We start from the raw sequence: 22500 nt of genomic DNA, 5'->3' as shown, positions 1-22500 counted from the left end.
GTAGTTTGCCTTTTTTTTGCCAAATAATTTTGTCAGATAAATACTTTAATCAAGTTTAGTGGGGTTTTTTTTCTTCCCTCATATTAAGAACATTGAAAAAAATATTAAATATTTTCCTCATATTTAAATGGTTTAATCAGACTGGTAGAGCAACCGTACTGGACCCGGATTCATTAAAACATTATGGAGTTAAATCTACACATTTGGCATAAAGACTGCATTCAGCTGAATGACGTTGATAGTCACCTGGATCCTCACCTACTACTGTTAATGCTTGGCTTATGAATATTAATAGATTACGTAGGTGGATGTTTCAGAAAGGTTACCAAACAACGTCACATAATTAATATTCATGAGTCCATGACATGATTTCATAACCAGCCCTAAACTCGCGTATTGAATGCTGTTCTCAGTAAGAGAGATTGGGAACAGTGTGCATTATGTCGATGTTCTCATCACACAAGCTCTCTTACAGACACAGAGGAGAATATCAGTCCTTCATGAATTCTCAGAAACATTAAGCAAGCTCTCAAACAATTCTCCAGTCCATCAAGCTGTCCTCCTCCCACAGATTCTGCTCTTATCTAACAGATAATGAGACTCAAGTGGACTCGACCCGGTTATGAGTGTTCATTGATAGAATGTGACTTGCTCTGTTTCTCCCTGAAGACTCACCGAAGCCGAAAGCGGGAGACGCTGGGATGGGAGAGGACTGGACACTGGTGGAGGTGTAGAGACCCGTAACCAGAAGCCCATCGAAGTACGTGCTGGTGGAGATCGTCACTGCAGACACACGAGAGACAGTGTTAGACATCTGACCACCAAACACTCATGACATAATGAAGGATCACAATCATCACAATCCCAGCTAACAGGGAACCTTCTGGAGAGAAAGTATGAAGTTATGATCCAGTAATGTTAATAGAACGTTCGTTCAAAGTTATCTGGTCTTTAATAATGTTGTCAAACATGAGCAAAAAAGAAAATTATTTATACATCGTTCATGGAATGATTTTTTCTGAAACAATTCAGCTGGACGTTCGTCTAATGTTCGTCTAATTCAAAAGTAACGTTCCCATAATGTTTGAAGAATGATACAATGTAATGTTCCCTTAAGCGTTTACATCATCAACAATAAACATTTCTAAAACATTTTTTTAAAAACAGGATGTTTTAAACATTCAGAGAACAGAATGTTCGGGAAATGTTTTGTTAGTTGGGATGATGTTAATTGTGAGTGGCCTGTTGGAATAGAAGCGCTTGGCACTCATAGAAAGAAAACATCTAAAGTTTCCCAGACAGCAACATAGTGTCGGCCCAGATCCAGCCCACATCTGGCATGTGTGGATTCAACGCTTGCCAGATGTGGGCCGGATCTGGGCCGACACTATGTTGCTGTCTGGGTTCCCATCATTGTTTCCCATCTAAAACGTCTACTCTGGCTGAACTCGATACAAGAGCACTGGGTGATATTTGGACAGATTCCCACACAGACAAAATTATGCTGTACAAGATTCAAACAATGAAACATTTGGGCTACATGCTGCTCCACCAAATCACCAATGGGGTAAAAAAATCAGTCAACAAATATGAAAATGAAGCTTCTTTTGGGAAAAAAGTGCATTTTGTCCTGGAAGGAAAGAGAAGCGGTGCCTCTGCCCCAAAGAAATCCAGATTTACGCAAATAAACCAAGCAAAAATTATTATAGTGAAAGAATACAGGTGAATGTCACATGAGAGAAAGCAACGTCTCAATCACGATTGGCTCATTAATGTGTTGATGCAATATGTCTCCTATCATGCACACAAATGACCTGCAAATCGACACAAAGAGCATCAAATGGAAAATGAATCGGGTCTAAAAACGTCCAGCATTCACCATAGTAATGGACCCTCGCTCTCAGTCAGTCAGAAGCACAGATGGATGTGTAATAATCACAAACACACAAACACACACACACACAAACACAAACACACAAACACACACACACAAACACACCCTCACACACACACACACAAACACACACACACACACACAAACACACCCTCACCCAAACACACAAACACACAAACACACACACACACAAACACAAACACAAACACAAACACACACACACACACACACACACACAAACACACACACACACACACACACACACACACACACACACACACACACTCACTCACACACACACACACACACACACACACACACACACACTCACACACACACACAAACACACTCACACTCACTCACACTCACACTTCCACAGTGAACGCTTTACTTTACGTGTGTTTCTCATCACTTTGTGCAAACTGAGGGACGAGACAGAACCATTGTGTGCAGTGATCAACAGGCTGGCACAGATGTGGACCAGAGACGCTGAATGGAAAATAACCCAGAATATTCCTTGAGCAGGGAGAGAGAGAGAGAGAGAGAGAGAGAGAGAGAGAGCAGATGTGAGTGCAGGCGGCGGCGGGGGCGAACGAACGAACGAATGAACGAATGCAACACCTCACAGCACAGACTATCAAAAGAGCCATGTTAGCATGGTGAAGATGTCACTAAACACTGTGAGAAATGCTTATTAACTCTTTCAACAACAGCACTTTATTTTTAGGTCGCCAGCTTTTTTGATTGTATTCACAAAATGTTCATGGCCTCCAAAATATTTTGTTGTACGAATATGTAAACATCAATATATCAAAAGATAGAACAGAGCCTCAGCTTTTAATAAAAAGAAAAATCATACATTCTTTTTTATCAACACTTGAATGTGGGCAAGTTTCATTAAAAACAAAATTTGTCAAAGACTTCAGAGCGATTCAGAATGATGATCAAACACAGATAGAGTCGATCGAGTCCATCAACACTCTCAAAGCTTCAGTCGTTTCCTCTTCATGGTTCAACATTTCATTCAGTCATGTCGAGTTTTGGTTTATGTGCTGTTTAATATTGATGATAGTATATTTTACATCTGCGTCAGCCATGCTTCTATCGCTCGTTTCTGCTTCTTCTTCGCCTTTGTTTTGATCAGGAGATTCTGAACTCTTTCAGAAGAAACAGCACCCCCTTCTGTACAACAGTGAAAACACGGATAGCCGGAAAATTCCATCAATGGCGGGGAAAGAGTTAAAAGAGAGTGAGATTGACAGGAAATGTGGGATAAACTACCTTGACATTCTGTCAGTCTGTAGTAAAACATACAACAGCAAATTCAAGAGCAGCTAGGTCAGTTTAATTGAGCTGAAAAGTTACAAAGAGCCAATGATGCATTTTCACATTTCATTGTATCCACTTTGCACTTTTTGCACTTTGTAATCCAGAAAATAAAAAATAAATGTTTTGATAGTCTGTAGTCTGTACTGATTCCAGTGTGCCACCTTCTTGCTCACTTCACATTTCACTCTATGCAATGTTTTTTAGTTTCTTTTGGCATTATAATTTAACTTTGCTAAAACTGGGCAGAGGATTTTTATTTTTGGATTAGGAGAATAAATGTTGAGGTGTGTTATATTGTATTTGTTCTGTAGGTAGTTAAGAGTTCATGATTAGGTTGAAGGAGTTCCCTTTCGAGAGAATGGACAATTAAAAAGGTGAAATAATCACCTGACTAAGCGGAGCATAGCATTAAGCTTTGTATCAGTAGAAACCCGGTAGTATTTTCGAATGACCGTGCTTCCCTCCCTCATGTCCCCCTGAGACGAGAGATTTTTGTATTGTGTGTCTGGAAAAAAACCTCAGATGATGCAAAAATCGTCATTTTGTGTCATCGGAGGCTTTTTTGGCCAGAGGCGAGAGACTACAGCCAGTAGGAGGACCTCGTTCCGCATGTTTTCAACCCGCCCATAGGGGGATCTCACGATAAAACAGCGTCTTTTCAGTTTCGAGTCAACTAACCGGTAGGCGTGGCTTGGGAGTGGCCTCGTAGGGCAGCGAAGCAAGTGCATTCTGGGAGTTGTTGTCTTTCATCCACATGAGCCAAAACTACATTTTCTGGCTTTTCTCAGTCTAGAAGGCATCAACTTCTAAAATAATTTCACATTTCTACTACAGAAATGACCCAATTTAAAAACACATTCATCTTTCCAGCGGTGAAATATCCCTTTAAGAGCCGAGCTCCTAGTTTAAGCAGCAGCGAATGCAGCCGAGAAAGCCTGGGGGGTCAAAGCAACACTCTTGCCTGACGCTTTCCAAAGAGAAAACAGGTCTGTTATAGGAATATTGGACTGTTATTCTCGAAGGCGGCTTCGGGTAAAAGGTCCTGACGCTATGCGCAGACCTCTGAAGGTGCCCCTCGGGAGCGTCAAGTTCTCGCTTCTCCATGGAGCCCTTAGGAAATCAATGTTTGTATCCTGCCGTCAAGTGCGCTTCGGGACACATCGGTTTCCAGCAAACACACACTGACGCCGAGAGGTCGTTTCCCCCGACCTCTGTCTGCCCCACAGGACTGCGGCCTGGCAGCGCTCGCGTCCGCACATCGAGAATCGTTTTCGACCAAACCCTGCCGGAAAGCCGCTTCAGGAGATCGTGAACGAATTTCGAAAGGCTGGTTCCCTTAGTAGAATATTTCAAAGTATTGCAAAACCTGCCGAATATTTCTCCTTGGGTCCTGCGTACCATTCAGAAGGGGTACAGGCTGCAGTTCGGTTTCCGCCCACCGAATTTCAATAGGAAGAACGGGGTGGTTTGGACTGCAGTCGACCCAGTGCAGGGTCGGGTATTGGAACAGGAAGTGAACTCCTTACTGGCAAAGTAGACAATAGAACGTCTTCTTCCGCCGGACAGGAAGTCCGGGTTTTACAGCCACTACTTCATAGTTCCTAAGAAGGATGTGGTTGCGTCCAATTCTAGATCTAAGGCACTTGAATCAGTCTCTGAGGAGATTCAGGTGCAAGATGCTCACTATTCCCATCATCGTGAGCCAAATCAAATCCGAGGATTGGTTTGTCACGATAGATCTGAAGGACACATGCTTCTCACATTTCCATCCTTCCATCTCACAGGAAGTTCCTGAGGTTCGCTTTCGGGGGCAAAGCGTTCCAATATCGGGTTCTTCCATTCGGGCTAGCTCTCTCAACCTCGCACGTTTACCAGATGCATGGATGCAGCTGTAGCTCCGCTGAGGCTTCAGGGTATCAGGGTGCTGAACTGTATAGACGACTGGCTTATTATGGCCCAGTCACAAGAGCTGGCAATTCGGCATCAAGATGTTGTCCTTGCCCACATCCAGAGCTTGGGGTTGAGACTCAACACAAAGAAAAGTGTGTTGGCGCCAGCCCAGAGAACCACGTTCCTGGGAGTGGTGTGGGATTCGGTCACGATGCGGGCACAATTGTCTCCTGCACAGATCGAATCCATCCTGGCCATGGTGACCAGGACAGAGCTAGGCCAAGCCATCACTATTAAACAGTTTCAGAGGCTGTTAGGGCTCATGGCAGCTGAATGCCTTTGTTCACTATCTATGTGGAAGAAACCTTGGTTCCTGTTTCAAGGCCCAGTGTTGGGAGCGCCATGTCGCCGGGAAGCCGTTTCGACAGACGCCTCCCTCGTAGCCTGGGGCGCGGTCATGGACAGCCGCTTTACGAGAGGTCTATGGCAGGACCATTATTCCCCTAGGCACATAAATTGCCTGGAAATGCTGCCGGTCTTCTGAGCTCTGAGACAGACCTCAAGGGTCACCTCGTTTTTGTCAGAACAGACAATATGTCAGGGGTGTCCTATCTAAATCATCAGTTCTGGAGAGGGTCCATTGCGACAAGGTCAGTCTACTTCTAGTAGCTCCTTTGTGGCCGGCCCGAGTATGGCTCTCAGACATAATATCGCTCCTGGATGGCCGTCCATGGGAGATCCCCATCAGGAGGGACCTGCTGACGCAGGCAGAGAGCTCAATATTTCACCCTCGGCCAGAGCTATGGAAATTGTGGGTCTGGCCCCAGAGGGGGCACAGTACCCAGAGGCCGGCCGTTCAGGTTATCTCTATGGCCGATCAGGTGCGCAGCTTGCCTTCACCTTTGGCCAAGATGGCTCATTCAACCAGAGGCATGGCGTCCTCTAGATCCCTCCTTTCAGGGGCCCTGATCCAAGAAGTGTGCAATGCAGCAGGACGGGCCACCCCTCATACTTTCATCAAATTCTATAGCCTGGACATTCCTTCTACGCCAGGCACTCTAGTGCTCTCATCCTAAGTGTGTCTGTGCGCAGCTTCACACTGGGACAGGCAGGGCTCGTTGTGGCATGGGTAAGTGTCGTCATCGACGCAGTGCGAGTTCCCTCGAAAGGGAACGTCTCGGGTTACAAATGTAACCCTTGTTACATTGTGAAGGGAACGAAACACTGCGTCCCTTTGCCACGCCTCCCCCTGCCTCGCAGAAGCTAACTCTATCGTGTGCCGGCGTCCCTTTGTAGCTTCCGTGTATGCCGTCACACAATATGTCATGACGCAACACCAATCGGGATTGGATTAGTTTCATTCATACTTCAGATGTGTTACGCTAAGAGCGTTCCCCAAAGTGTCGTCATCGACGCAGTGTCTCGTTCCCTTCTCAGGGAACAAGGGTTACAGTCATAACCAGAGACGATTTTTGAGCAGTAAAAGCTTCTTCACTCAGAGTTCTTCATGAATAGACTCCTTAAGCTTGCTGGTAATTGTGAGACAAACATTTTTCTGACAAGAAATGTGGTAGAAAACCACAAGCCAACAGCAGATCCGGTCTGAATGTCTGCTGCTGGTTTAACCAACTGTTTGACACGATCTCAGGCAGATGGATCATGAAAGAGTGAAAGATAACCATCTTTATTATTAATAATATTAGTTCTAGTATGATTACTATTTGATAAAAACAAATGACTAGAGATGCTCACCATTTTTTTCTTATGAGTGCTTAAGGGAAATTAAGAGAGAGAGAGAGATTTTGTGTGTGTGTGTGTGTGTGAGAGAGAGAGAGAAAGAGTGTGTGTGTGTCTGTGTGTGCATATGTGTGAGTGTGTGTGTGCACGTGTGTGTGTGTGTGTGTGCATATGTGTGTGTGTGTGTGTGTGTGTGTGAGAGAGAGAGAGAGAGAGAGTAGTGTGTGCGTGCACGTGTGTGTGTGTGTGTGTGTGTGTGTGTGTGTAGTTGGTCTAGACGTGGATACACTCTGGATTAAAAACATATCCCTCGTTCCCGCCTCTCTCCCCACATGCCAGCTTCAATAATTCATCCTCTTACTGCCAGTGTAATATCTAGTCCTCTCACTCTCCCTCTTTTTGTTTTTAACTACATTATTCCTTCACCTCGCCTTCTGAACAAGAGCAGCTCAGAATGTACGGATCAGACCAGAAGAGTGCTGGCTTTACATCCAGTTATCTCACAATTATCAATTCATGATATCAATGAGAGAAATGCATAGTAAAGGCTGATTGTCAATGAAGGACAATTTCTGCCTTTTCCTCATACAGTTTCAGAAGACATGAAATATAGCTCAAATAGACATATAAGCTGCTTTCAAGGTATTTTTATCCTTTATGGAGCTTAAAAGATGTAAAATATTTATGCAAATAGAGTGAGTAATTAACAAGGGAATCAATATTGGCAGAATCGTCAACTATTCAAGAAAACGCAACGGCATGTTGTCAAATTCAGCGTTTGCTCTCCTCACACGAGACACCCGAGGCTGAGAGCATCAGTCCCTCAGGAGCGAGCGCTTTTCCAGCAGGAGAAGCGTTTGAAGACGGTGGGAGTGAACGGGCCAAGAGGTTATTATGAGCAACAAACAGAGCGGTGGAGGAGGGAGAGAACAGGGATGGAGGGATATCTGGAGAGGCCAGTGGAAGAAAAAGAGTGATCGATGAAAATGAAATACGTAAATAATTCAGAAATCCATCTGAAAGCGGGGGAAGGGAGGAGAAAAGAGGAGAACCTGGAGAGAGTAACTCATAAAAACAGACGTATTCACCTGCGGGGGTTTGCATGCGCTTTGATGAGAACTCTTAGCATTCACTCCACACCCGCACACACTCACACAACTCTCCCGATGAGCAATATCTGACTGTCTTTAGCAGAGAGAGACTCGACGTGCCGTTGGGAGAGAGAGATAGGAACATAGTAAACGTGCCTGCCATGTCTTCGGTGAGATCTCCTCATCTCTCTGTGTCTCCGCACATCATGCAATATAGATGCTGCGATGTGGTTCGCCTCATTACCAACACTCACCGCCACGCTCCTACTCAAGTATTGATAAACCTCGGGTCTGGGAGTGTCCCTGGACACACTGACACTAACATGAGGAGCTGTTTTCTGTTTTAAAAGAATAGCAAACAGAAGAGGAACGGCTGTATTGGGACGAGGTGCAGGAACAGTGTTGGTTTAACGGGAGATCATGAGATTCAGCCGGTTCAGACTCTGGTGTGTGTTTCCGTCATCGGATCAGCTCCTGCCGAATCCTGAACGCCAGATGACGAGCTGAAGACTGAAGCCAGAGAGTTGGCAGGCCTGAGTATTACCTCACTCTTAGTTAACAGCATGGCAGAGGAACAACGCCTGCCAGTGTGCAATGAATACATCAAACCTTCATGCTTGCAATAGTCCGGTCCTTTCCGTTTCAGCAAGTTTTACTTGTACAACGCTTATAATATATTTAGTTTCAAAGCAGCTGCTTCCTGTGAGGCTACGGGACAGAAGAAGAAAAAACAGAGAAGGAGAGAGAAACCTACACTCCTCCGTCTGGCGCTTCATATATACAACCTTATAGAGGTTCCCTCTTTGGATCATCTGATGGACTTAGTTTGAACTTTAATTACATTTTATGAATTAACAACTTGTCAACATACTTTATCACTAGTTGGAAAAATTAAATAACCTGTTAAACACGAAAGTATTATCCAATCATTTAAGACATTTCTCCTTATGTAGAATCTTTTGGAGTTCTTTAAAATTGAGTCGAGAACCCCTGAGTTCTATAGAGAACCCATTGAAGAGTGTAGTCTGGAACCAGAGGATTCTGTCCGAAACCCGCTGGTGATTCTGGTTCCCAGTCATGAGATCAGACAGGAGAGTGCTGGAAATGAAATGGCTATTTAAACTCCCGTTTCTGTACATCATAAACATTCTTAAAAATAAAGGTTCTTTATTGACATTGATGGTTCAATGGAGAACCATTAACACTTCCATCACACAAAATGTTCTTTATTATGGAAGCTTGTTTCTGACACAGAATAAAAAATTAAAAAGTTAATTGTAACATTTTATCTCACAATTCTGACTTTTTTTTTCACAATTACGTTATATAAAGTTGCAATACCATGTTATAAAGTCAGAATTGTGAGATATAACCTCGCAATTCGGAGGGAAAGTCTTTTTTTCTTAGAATTGGACTTAATAACTTGTCTGTATATATCGCAGTTCTGAGATAAAAAGTCACAATTATCTTTTAAAATGTTTTATTCTGTGGTGGAAACAAGCTTCCATACTTCATAATGGAAAAAGGTTGTTTAGATCATTCAGATTTTCTTCGAACTAAGAAATAAAAATCTTTTAAGAACTGATCACCCAAAGGTTCTTTGGGGAACCAGAAATGGTTCTTCCTATGGCAGTGTTTCCCAACCGCGTTCCTGGAGTCGAACCGACGCCACACATTCACTAACTCTTTCCAATCAAACACAGCGGATTAAACTCATCAGCTCGTTAGAAGAGACTCCAAGACACGAAGTTAAGGGTCAGATAAGAAGACGTCTAATCTAGTGTTGGTGTTCCTGCAGGAACAGGGTTGGGAAACAGTTCAATGGCATCGCTGTGAAAACCCTTTCATTTTTTAAAACGTTTCTCCGGTTCCTCGACGGTTTTAGGATATTGTAGTTCCAGCCATCAAACCCCAGTGCGATTCTTCCACCTCTGTGTAGGTCAGACGCTCGCAATATGAAGGAAGCGTAACCATCCGTGGCCATCTGATCTGTGTTTGACATCCCACTGGAAACCCCGTGTGCCCTTGAGAAGCCGGAAACCGGGAGAGGCTCGGGCCATCTGTTCCCCGACCGGGCCAGAATCAGACGTTTCTCAGTCTCAGGCTGAGTGTTGCTGAACCTGCGCCGTGAGACTGAAGACACCGGGCCTTTGCCGTGTCATCAGGAGTGTGTGATGAGGTTACGTGTGTCGATGACAGCTGGATAACACTGATCACACTGTGATGATTCTCTTGCGTAACCCTCTCTTGCCTCTCTGCCCTGCTGGCCACGCCATCTGCTGTCAAACACACTCCATCGCGCTCACACACATTAACAGGTCGGCTCATCTGCTGTCAAACACACTCCATCGCGCTCACACACATTAACAGGTCGGCTTCCTGAGGAACATCTTCTTTTAATGATCCTCCTAGCCTCTTAATACAAGCTAACCTTTCTTCAAACTTCCTCCAAAACAAAACACAATGCGGAAGTGTTATTCTGAGGTTTGCTGATGCCATAATAGAGCTCGATATAGATAAAACACTGCAGTTTTAAATTGTGCAAGCTCTGTTTTGGGGTGTGTTTCTCGTACAGTGACGTAACGTCACGTCCACAGTGCGATGCATCGTTGAAGAAATCAACTAGCTCGTCACGACTGTTTCTCAAAACCGTATTGTCACAAATTGGTCGTTCAACCACGTTGGATAATGACGTCACGCAGGTGTTGGAGTAATAGCTACTTTTAATGAATCTGTTTGAGATCGAATTAATGCCTGATTTTTTGCTATAAATTACGGACACCTGAGGACTATTTCTCATTTTTCTCGGTTATTTTGCTTTATTTCCAGATTCAATCATAGTCTCGTTCTTACGCACTAGAGCTCGTTCACACATGTGCACTCTTCAAAAAACTACGCTTTAAATCTCTTGACAAACAAAAAGACGTAAATTACATTTGTATGTATTTTAAATAAAAGATATAGATTGTACTGAATGTCAGCTTGCTTATTTTGCTCAAGATCAGGATTTATTGAGTCCACATGTCATGCAAACAAGAAACTCTGCTTCTAACCACAGGTCGAGATCTGTCGCTCACACACACAACTGTGCGATGCTGTTTGCGGATGTTCATTGGAACGATGGTTTCGGGAAACACCGACTCGTTGAACTACTGATAACGACAGAACTTGCGACTATAGTTGGCTAACGATGCTTTCGGGCAACACACTCCTGGCTAATGTCTCACTGCAAACAGAGCAGGATTCTGTACACATGACACTAATGAGAACTAGAATAAGACACTTCCTCAGAGCCGAGATAACAGCACTGAGTTAGAGACCATTTGATTGACTACTGGGAGTCTTGTTATCTAATGGCTTGCAATAATATGTAAGCAACTTGTTCTCTGTTTCTTCAACTCTTGATGGCCGAAAGTATGTGGAAACTCCCTTCTAGTTTGGCTCTTTCAGTCATTCTAGAGGATGTTGTGCTTCAGACTCTGTTTGTGGAGTTTATTCTTTTTGTTCTTTTCTAGCATGTCAATGACCTTGTGCACAACCATCATCAACATTGTTTCAAAGCAGCTTTGCAGAAATTAATAATGGTAATCTTTCCTATGCATTTACACCTCATAGTCTACATTGAGAATTGTATAGTGCTGGTGAATGGACACAAGTTAAGACACACTGTGAGAAACAATTGTGCAGGATTAGTTTTAGTTATAGAGCAGAAGTCACTGGAAACACCTTATCTACCCATAAAAGGTGCATTTCAGTACTTGTACTGAGTAACATGTACCTTTAGGGCACTGCTATAAACCTTTCAGGGATAGATCAGGTACAAAGACCTCAGTGACAGCTGTTATGTCCAGAAAGGTACAATCTTTGCACATTTCTTCCTGAGAGTGAACAGGTCGGTGCCTGACCCGACTGATGCTCTTGCATCTTCAATATTTAATTTCAGAAGCATGACAAAAAGCATGAATCCGTCCCTGCTCCTTCCACTATGAGTTGAACACTGGGAACGCAGGGATTTGCTCCCATTCATAAACAAGAGCATCAGTGAGGTTTAATGTCTAAACTGAAAGGTCAAGTCAATAAGAAACATTCTGACCAATGACCATCATTTATTTGTGAAAGTGCACAGATGCACATTGGGAAGTTAAAATCCTGAACTGAAGGTGAACTGTCTTCTGTGTGGAGTGTGTGAGAGCACAAACGCATTGATCCGGTGTGTGAGCTACTCGAGTCAGTGACAGTCTTTAGTCACTGTGAGATTTTCCGTGTGTTTACGCTCCCACAGCATGACGCTGCGGGAAAGGGATTCTGGGACAGTGATGAGCAGACAGCTCACTGCGTTAGAGATGAACTATGCAAATAAATCTCTCCTTTAGAAAACCACCCAATCCATTTGCACTGCTATGTTCCGTTTCTCTTTTCTCGTGACTGAAAATTGCAAAACTAACAACTATTTATGAGAGGGGAAAAAATGACAGTTTTCAGGATTATTTGGTTCAGGATCTCTGCCAGCAAAAGCTTGAATGCCTGAAGTCAGCAAGATGACTGTAATCACTTCCATGTGCCGAAACACTGCAACAGATTACAGTCAAAACATTCAGTGCAATGACGACAGACGGAGGGGTAGAAGGATGGATAGAAGGATGAATGGAAGGATGGATAGATAGATAGATAGATAGATAGATAGATAGATAGATAGATAGATAGATAGATAGATAGATAGATAGATAGATAGATAGATAGATAGATAGATAGATAGATAGATAGATAGATAGACCTTTACACAAGCCAGAACATTTACTTCTCCAGAGCTCCATCTATTCCTCACGGACAGATAAACTCACTAAACACCCAGAACACGTTCAAAATCTGTTCCATAAACACCCTCCAAACCGCTGAGGAAACTTCGGGGAATTGTGTTGTGAAACATGGAGAAACTCAGCCCAGGGTTGTGTCATGTTTTTCTTTATCCTCGTGCCTGTTGTGTATTCAGGGGAAACGCTCTGATTCAGTGTGTGATCTGGACATCCGATGAACATCACCGGCTTGACTTCACTGTTAAACGATCACAGACAATGTTTTAGGAAGAATTCCCAGTTATTTTAATGAAGCACCGGCATTAACTCAACTTCCATTGACTGGTCAGTTTTTTCACAACTGGAAGCGTTCAGCGTTTAGAAACCTAGCTTAAGCGCAGTGGTAGACTGACGAATGAGTAGATCGTTCTTCGATGCTGTTCGATTATGAGGTCAGAAATGTCTTTCAGCTCGTTCCTTTATTCTGTTCCATGGACCGCCGGAAATATACATTAAGACTAAGTGTAAACCAGATCTTTCCAATTACTCATTGGTTAATAACACATGCATCATTCACTGTCACAAACTATGTTAGGAATTTTCCAAAAGGATCTACCTTGGGAAATATTCAGTTAAAATAAAAGTGCAGTGGAACATTTTCAGCACATGCATCTCAAAAACGTGATTCCTGAGAGAGAAGGATCTGTGTATGAAACAAAAGCACAGAGATGAAAGAGAATGGTGAATAGCTTTCACCTGCCTTGCTCTCGGCGCGGCCCTTCTTAGGTCTGATATTTCAAACTGCAGTTTTTATGAGCTCAACGCGGCACATTAGCACATTATCTATATTCTACTCATTCACAGAGTATGCAAACACAGCTCAGTTATACTCTTCTCCAAAGAAGAAACAAGATCCTCCAACACCAGTTCTGCCACACTATTCCCAAAACCTCCAGCATATGGAAACCATAAGTTCTGATTTAATCTGAAACACTGATCTGAACTCAGTCTCAAGCGTTGAGGAACTCTTCATTCAGTTCAGAGTCAAAAGACAATCCTTGCTTATTTATTTTTCTCCCATTATTGTTTGACATCATTTCATTTATTTTTAAAGAATAAGTGTGTTTATTACAGACTACATTACAGTATACTTTGACTACAATTTTTGTAAATCTAATATGCCTAATCCTGAATGTAACTCATTCTTTTGAATCTGCTTCATATGTAATATGTCTGCAATCATACGTGATTCGGTGTGTAAGTCGAGGTATGAACTAATCAAGAACCAACACAACTACGACTGAAGTCATATTGATTCATTCGTGAATAACGGGCCGACAGCCTTAACGTATAATTACATGCTATATCGTTAAAGCATTCATTAACATTCTGGGATAAACTAAACCAAAGGCTCTAGAAGAAATAATGAGAACTATTTTGACTTTGAATTAAACATGCATACTTTAATATTGGCATAATTCATGTTTTCGGCATCTGCAGCTTCATCTTACACACCACTGGATTTCATGATTAGTTTGCCATTATTTACATGGATCCTCATTATCAAACAGAGAAAAGCACACTAAAGACTGTCATTGAGGAGGATCCCAGGGGATCTCCTCTACAGCGGACAGAGATTAACACTGTTATCACCAGATTAAAACATGAGAGAGGAACTTATTTACTGTTAACTATACATAGAGGCTGAGGACGACTGACACTCGCCCGGTTCTCAAGAACACACATATATGTTTATTTGAATAAATCTGCCATGAACACAAGAGTGCTTAAGAAACTGCCTTATGAGCAACTGAGTTTGTATACAAGCATTTCAGTTGTTTTTACTTGAGTGTAATTATTATAGTCTATCTGAAAATAAATAGCAGTTCGCTGTTGCTAATTATAACCTCTAATATTATATTATAGTGTACTAAATAAGAGGGTTCCCTGTATAGTGCAGCATTATTTGGGAGAGGTTTTTTTCCGAAAGAAAAACTGTTGGTATCGGCATCAGCAGATTTCATTCTGGATTATTGGCTATCGGTGGATGATTCAGAGGATTCAAGCGTTCAGGTTCACATCAACATTACTGTAAACACTCGTCATAGAGCATAGAGCACACACACATTCACACACACACACACACACACACACACACACACACACACACACACACACACACACACATACACTCAGAAGTTGCAGCTCTTTTAATATTAATCACATATCACTCTGAATTCCCTTGTTCTGCCGTGTATGTATCCTGATGGTACAGCAGAATCTCTATGGGCTGACACACACACACACACACACACACACACCATCACCATGACATCATCCACAGCACTAGTGTACACTGACTGGGTCCAAACGCTGTAATATCTGTTTAAAGTTAACTTATGACCCAAAGCTCCAGCTGTTCTGCTCTTCCAGAGAACACGCATGAAAACACTGCATTCATAGAGTTCATATTTCAAAGTTTTGCCCATAACTGAACCTTCTCTACATATCTCCACATGCACTATTACATCAGTCTGAAAGAATCCAGAACTTGAGATTCTGATAGTTCTGTTCATATTAACTTATTCATTTTAATTTATATATAGCGCCTGTAAAGCAGCTTCTCAAGGCACTTTACACAATACAAATACAAAGAGAAAAATAAACAATAATAAAAGTAAAAAATACACAGATAGAAATACAAAGCGTACAAGAACACACTCTAATACAAAATAATTAAAACCCTTAAGACAAAGAGTTTTTAGGTTGGATTTAAAAATGTTTAGAGTTTGTGCATCTTTAATATGTGGCCCTGGATCACGAACCCAGCCTCGAGTCGCACGGGTTTATCTAGCCGACAATACACACAATTAGCCATCTTTCTTTTATGCCAAAAATCATTAGGATATTAAGTAAAGATCATGTTCCATGAAGATATTTTGTATATTTCCTACTGTAAATATATAAAACATGTATTTCTGTGAGTGAATGCAGCACAATCGCCAACATAAATGAACAACTTTAAAGGAGATTTTCTCAATGTTTTAATATTTTTTTGCACCCTCAGATTGCAGATGTTCAATAGTTCGGCCAAATATTGTCCTATCATAACAAATCATACATCAGTGGAAAGCTTATTTATTCAGCTTTTATATGATGTATAAATCTTAATTTCATAAAATTGACCCATGTGACTGGTTTTGTGGTCCAGGGTCACAGAAGAGCAGACGTGTGTGTGGAACAGCCAAGAGACGCTTGAGAGCCGAAACCCTGAACTCTCAGTCAGACTCAGTTTATCATGCAGGACATGTCACCGTGAGCAGAGCTGTCGTCTTCGCCTTGTAATCAGTCACATTATAAACTGATTATTTGGCTGTGTGTAAATGTAGTGCTGTTTACATATAACAGAACAACACATGTGGTTGAACTCACTATAAGACCAGTTTTAATGACCATAACATGATCTGAGCTATTTTTGTCTATAAAACAAACAAAAGTAGGAGTGCAAATTACAATAACCACTCGCATTTCCTACCATTGTTGTTTCACAAAGAGCTTGGCCTCGAGGTCAAAAGCTCTCAGAGTAATGTTGACGAGTCTGAACTGGTTTTGGGAGCTGGTTCGGGAAGTTATGGGTGAGAAACGCAACCGTCGTCATCTAAACACACTTTCTGATTCCATTCTCTTCTTGATGTCTGGTGACCTCTTCCCTGTTCTCTCAGTCAAAGTGGCAAAAGCAGAAATAAAAGAAGAAGAAAGAAATGCATCTACTGATTTTAAACGGGTCCCAGCTTCACGGTTCTGTCTCTCGCTGTGGTTTAGTCGGCGTTAATCCGCCTGTGAAACTCAAATGCCTGAATGACACGAGGCTGCGATCACAGTCGCTGAAGGAACGAGGAACATGTGAAATGCTTCTACAAATCCTCCCATAAAACTACACGTTTCTCGACTGGAACTCTGCCCATACATTCACAAACGCTTCGGCAACTGGGACTTTTATAACATTTAAGGCCCGTTCACACCAAGATCATAACTATAATGATAGTTTATCAGCGTTCACAGCAGCGCTCGGCCTCCTTCTGTTTATATTAAGAGCTGCGGTTTGGCGTCTGTCTCTTTAAATGCTCGAGCTCTTTAGAGCAGGATTCTGATTGGCTGTCAGAGTTTCTCCTCCATCAGCTGGAAAACATCGTTCTGAACGTGATTCCATCGTTCCTCAGCGCCGTTATCGTTATAGTTGTGGACTCGCGTATTCTTTCAGAGTTAGAGCGACTATTAAAACTTTATAGTTATCGCCCTGACCTTTAGTCTATTGTGCGTTAGGAAAACATATAGCAGTTTTGATTATTTAGATTGAGCTTTTCTAACTCACTTGCTTCAGTGAGTTTTTGTCTTATATTAATATCATATGTTATAATTAAGCAATATTACACAAGCAAGAGTGCTGTTTTCAGCCACTTATACAACAAAGAAGTTAGATAAACGAGAAGTTAATATTGTGAGTTACATTTTGGACACATTATTGTCTGTTTTCGCTCTATTTCTCAAATAGTTCCAAACAAACCAGAACCACAGCCGTGTTTCATTACGGATCTGAGGTTTAGAATGAATCCGATGAGTCAATGATTCAATTGCCCATTCAAAGAGACATTCCCTCATCCCAATGTCCTTACTATCCATCCTAAATCATATGTGAGACTAAAATAAGTGTGTCCCAAAGCATAGTGTGTTGAAAAGAGTTTGCCAGAAGTCCCTGGATGGTACGTTAGGAATTCAAATTAAATGAAATATGGAGGATTTTAACTGTGACAAGATGATTGACAGGCGAGGATGGTGACAGAATACGTGTAACTAAGCGACAGAGAGCAAATCGATTTGGGAATTGAGATGCAGTGAGTCACTTCTTTCCTGAATGAATCGTTTGAATCAGGTGAATCAATCAATCAATGACTCACTCATTAAGACTTGCACAGAGTAACTCATGCTGAATGACAGTGTGTTTATTTCTATAGGGGATTTTTGAAAGCAACTAAAAAAAGTCATTAGTAACATGATTAATTTTCCATCAAATACTCAGTAATCTTGTTACAATCACAATAAATGGCTTGATTTAAAGTATGACAGAGAAGTAATTCATAAACTGCAGTAGAGGAACTTCCCCAACTTCACTCAAGCACAAACAAACCAATGAAAACCAAATAAACCCGTGAATCAGCCTGTGTTCAAGGACCCTCAAGAGCACTCGCTCATTAGAGACTGCTGGATCATTTCATTTCTAAATGCAAGAGACTGAAATGGCTGCGTCGAGGAGCCGCTTACAGATGGCTGCAGGTTTGTGCACACTGGCATCATTGTGGGCCATTTTGTATTGAGTTTAATGACTACCTGGCACAGCATTGGCATCTCTCTGGCATGTTCGACTGCCATCATCACTATCCGGGGTGAAGCCCGTGGCCAGATGCAACGGATTAATTCTGAGCCGTGTTTCACTGTCACATCGGGAGCCAAACAGGCAGCCGTCAGCAGCCCTGCCCATTAGCCAGCGATCACATTATGCAGAAAACCATCACAATGGGCTGCAAAACAATTCATGAATTATCGCTTCGTAGCTTTGGAAAGTATCTCGAGTGAATTCATTTGGTTCCACTGAGAGGAGTCATTATTCTTTATTTAATGCCTCGCAAATGTGCATTCTGAACTTGTCCAATGTCAGAGAACGGGCTTTGTAATCTAAAATGCATTTTATAAAATCAGAACTGCTTTCATCTGGTATTAACATCATCCTCAGGCGATCCAATCACAGAATACGAATGCACAAATGGTACAAAACCTTTTGAGTGACGCACTTATGAAACCAGAGCCCTCAATTAAATCAGATCATTGCATGTTAAAGTCATGAAAGTGAAGTTGTGTTGGACTTTTCTCCATTGTGTCGTTTATCGAGTGAAACGCTTCTGGAACAAGAACAGATGTGGGCGGGGCTTGATTGTGTCTGTGGGGAATTGATTGGCTGGTTGGATGGTTGTGGTTTGCTATTGGCTGATCTCATGTGAGTGACAGGTTGCCCCGCCCTCGACATCACACTGTAAAAAAATTCTAACCCTCCCAAAAGTGACCGATAACATCTAAATTTTTCAATTGGCCCAAGTGAAATTCTTGTTGCAATAGTCTGTTAACATTGGCTCAATGAGAAATAATACGTCAGACTAATTGAAAAATTTAGATGTTATCGGTCACTTGAAATTTTTGACTTGGGGATGTAATTTATTTTTACAGTGCAGAGAAGAGATGAGATGCTGCTGTTATTCTGATTCAAGATTATTTAAAACAAAAATTATGTACACCAATAAATCATTTAGAATAAACACTACAATTTTCTATTAAAAACAGGAATTCCCTTTTGATATCATGGGGACTTTAATATTGCTTGTAAACAAAGCCTTGTTGACAGATGCCGAACAAGCAATTCAGAAAGTTTTCTTGTCTCGAGGATGTTCAATCTAACAAGCCAGCGCAGGAGTTATTAGCCTATTACCATTTATTTATTAATTTATTAACGAGGTGCAAAGGCTAATCTATAAATTCGATAATAGTCTATAACCGGCAACGAATTTCATTATCGATTAATCGCGTGTGTTGAAAACATCCGCCAGTCGCGTCACTTTACAGTGAATTACGCGTTTCAGCGGGCGCAGAATGAGCTGGTGTGGGAAAGTGTAGTCCAAAACATGAGAAAGCTTCATATTACCATTCATTTAACGCGACTAGCCCTGTCAGGTGCTTTGACCGTCGCGTGTACTGTTTAAAGTGTTTGTTTCCCTTCCTATAACTTATATTTGACGGTTATATCATTACCTGTAATGTCAGAGTTTTTCCATCTTCAGGCTTCAGTGAACGAGCACCGGACGGAGTGCGCGAGTCTGAATTAAACTGATTACTTTTAGCAAAATCATTGTACCTAACCCTATTATAAATAAAATACTAAAATACTGAAAATAAATGTAGCTTTGTTTCTCTGATCAATAGAAGACATAATCGATTACAGATTAATCAATGATCAAATTGATAATTAGTTGCAGATTCCAAGAATCTCTACTATCAGCGCGTCTACGATAGAGAAAACAATCAAAATAATGTTGTCTATGGAGAAGTTACACTTAAATGGATAGTTCACCCCCAAAAAATGAAAAGTAGCCTATGTCATCATTTACTTTTTTGATCCTGACTTTCATTCGTCTTCGAAACACACATTTAACAGATTTATAGGCTTTTATTCATATATAGAGCTCATTAAATGGAAGCTCAAACTGCTTGGACAAAAATGATTAAACAATATAAAAAATATCTTCATTTGCGTTCCAAAGATAGCAAAAAAAACCCATTTCATACAGGCTTGGATCAACATGAGGGAGAGAAAATGAGGGAATGAACTCCTATTCAAAATACACCAGTGTTTTCATGGCACCCATGGTACATTAAAAACCCTTTATTTCTACAAAGTACAGAGTCTTGAATATGTGCTTCAAGTTATTGATTCCATCATCTGTGTGTAAAAAAGGCCTGGGATGTAGCAGTGCGTGCTAGATAAATCAGACGTGTGGATAAATGGTGAAAAAGGAATGGAAATCACACTTTAGTATGTCAATTCACAAAAAGCACATATAGCCTGCTGAAATGTAGATCTGATTTCCCATGGGACTCTGGAGCGTGTCGAAGCGTGAGGTTCTGGAGTGGCTCGCCATCAGTGCGCTATTGTAAAGCTCGTCAAAAGAGGAGGTGCGCATTAAAAAGCCCAGCATGCAAAGCGCACAGAGGGAACCATGGCAAGTTTTACAGCAAAGATATTCAGAGCGCGCTCAGAAACACAGCAGCCGCTCCTTCTCATCCGCATATCAAGCTGAAGTTTAACCTCATGTACATATAATACACACTGCCTTCTCTCACCTGTCAATCATCTGTACTCATTTCACAGCTTGTTTTCAATATTACCTTCATGTCTTATTCTTTTTGCCTTTCTTGTTTACCTTTTTTCCTATATTAACAGGCTTCATTTCACTGTGAACAAGCAAGAATTTGAGAAATAAACTTTGACTTTGATTTTGTCCGAGTCTCAGAACTCATGCGAGTCCGTACAGCCTTCAGGGACAGTTCATATCAAAACTGGAGAAACGCCTTCAAATACTGAAACTCTATCATGCCTTATGAAGATATTATCAGTCACACTAATTCATGTTATTACGGAGTGTAATTGCATTTCTGTCTGTCTCGCTCAGTCCATCTTCTTCATGATTATTTCTGTATTTATTTCCCGGATGTTGACACTCTATAAATGTGCAGCACTTTGGCTTCTTCTCTTTGTCTTTCAGCCCTTCCATCCCCATTAATCCCCCAGAATCCTCACGACCCCCGAACACACAAAGACGCCGGCGCTCGGCTCGTGTGTGTGTCGAGTGCGAACACGTCCCTGCAGATCTCACAGGTCTGGATGAGAAAGATAAAGCGGAGAACACAAGACCTCACGCTTCTGTTCTGACACAAAGAGCAGTCTTCAGAAACATCACAAACCAAGGCTCTCGGACTCTGAAAAACTGCTAGTAATACTGTGAGTAGATTTACCCAAGACAGAAACCTGCGGCGCTCCTCTTTAGTTTTAAACTGCAGAGTTATATTGGCAAAGTGTGATTGTTTAGATTCTACAGTTACATGTAATTTGTTGATCTGATTTTCTCTCATATTCTCTGCACCTGTTGTGCTCTTGTTGAGTTATTTGTGCGAATCTAGCGGTTTTGGCCTCCGGATAATCCGCCCACACGCGAGCGCCGGGATCACACAGACGGCACTGAAGAACGGAGGAAAGTGGAAGAGAGCAGTTCGACTTCACATCAATACTTGCACTCAGTTACATAAACACACACACGAGCATCTCGCTCGCATGTACAGAGCTGAATCTATTTTCAAACGCAGAAACTGGGATTGTGCATCATACCTGCAATGAAATGCATTTGAAACACTTTTTTTGCATTTGAAATGCATTTCAGACACTTTTCCAGTGCAAAAAACACTGGCCACCTGCAATTATTCCCTTCACCAGCGAGAAAAAAAAAAAAAACATTGAAACATTGAAACAATGAAACAATGAAACAATTTTCACTCAGCAACTGCTAGTAAATTTCACACAAGTAATTACAAAGTAACACAATTAGTTGAAGCTGACATTTCAAAGCTGAAAGACTGAAATAGTATTTTCTTGTAAAACAATCTCCAAAAATATTTTTTCACAGTGAAATTCCCTTTTGATTGAGTGGTTATTGTTAGACTCTTTTTCACATTAAGCACATTTTTACTTGTTTAATTGCTCTTTCATATATTTCCTGCTGAAGTAAAACTCCCCAAAAACCTCCTTTTTAGGTGTCACACTTTATTTTAAGGTGTCATTGTTACAGTGTAATTATATATTTAAGTACTGAGTAATATTAATTAACTACATGTACTTACTATAGGGTTAGGGTAGGGTTTAGTTGAGGGTTAGTTGCATGTAATTATGCATAATTTACTGTTATTATTATAGTAACTACATGTAACATATGTAACAAGGACACTGTAAAATAAAGTGTTACCCCTTTTTATTGATGAAGTGCGACTGAACTGCTCCGGTACTCAACAATTTTCACTCAGCAACTGCTAGTAAATTTCACAAGTAATTACAAAGTAACACATTGAGTTGAAGCAGACATTTCAAAGTAGAAAGACTGATATAGTATTTTCT

The 22500-nt window shown here is 41.4% G+C and overlaps 1 protein-coding gene across 3 annotated transcripts in view; it reads right to left on the bottom strand.

The window, feature by feature from the left end:
- Positions 1-22500, bottom strand: part of reln (reelin) — a 144634-nt gene that overhangs the window by 121155 nt on the left and 979 nt on the right. For all 3 annotated transcript variants that reach the window (XM_084123610.1, XM_084123612.1, XM_084123611.1), the window contains exon 2: positions 676-783. In XM_084123610.1, coding sequence (XP_083979736.1) covers positions 676-783 — 108 coding nt within the window. The remainder of the gene's footprint in view (positions 1-675; positions 784-22500) is intronic.

Source organism: Abramis brama (genome assembly GCF_963993115.1).
Source record: "Abramis brama genome assembly, chromosome: 9".
Classification (NCBI taxonomy): domain Eukaryota; kingdom Metazoa; phylum Chordata; class Actinopteri; order Cypriniformes; family Leuciscidae; genus Abramis; species Abramis brama.
The sequence above is the reverse complement of the archived record's forward strand: the minus strand, read 5'-3'. Positions and strand labels throughout refer to the sequence as shown.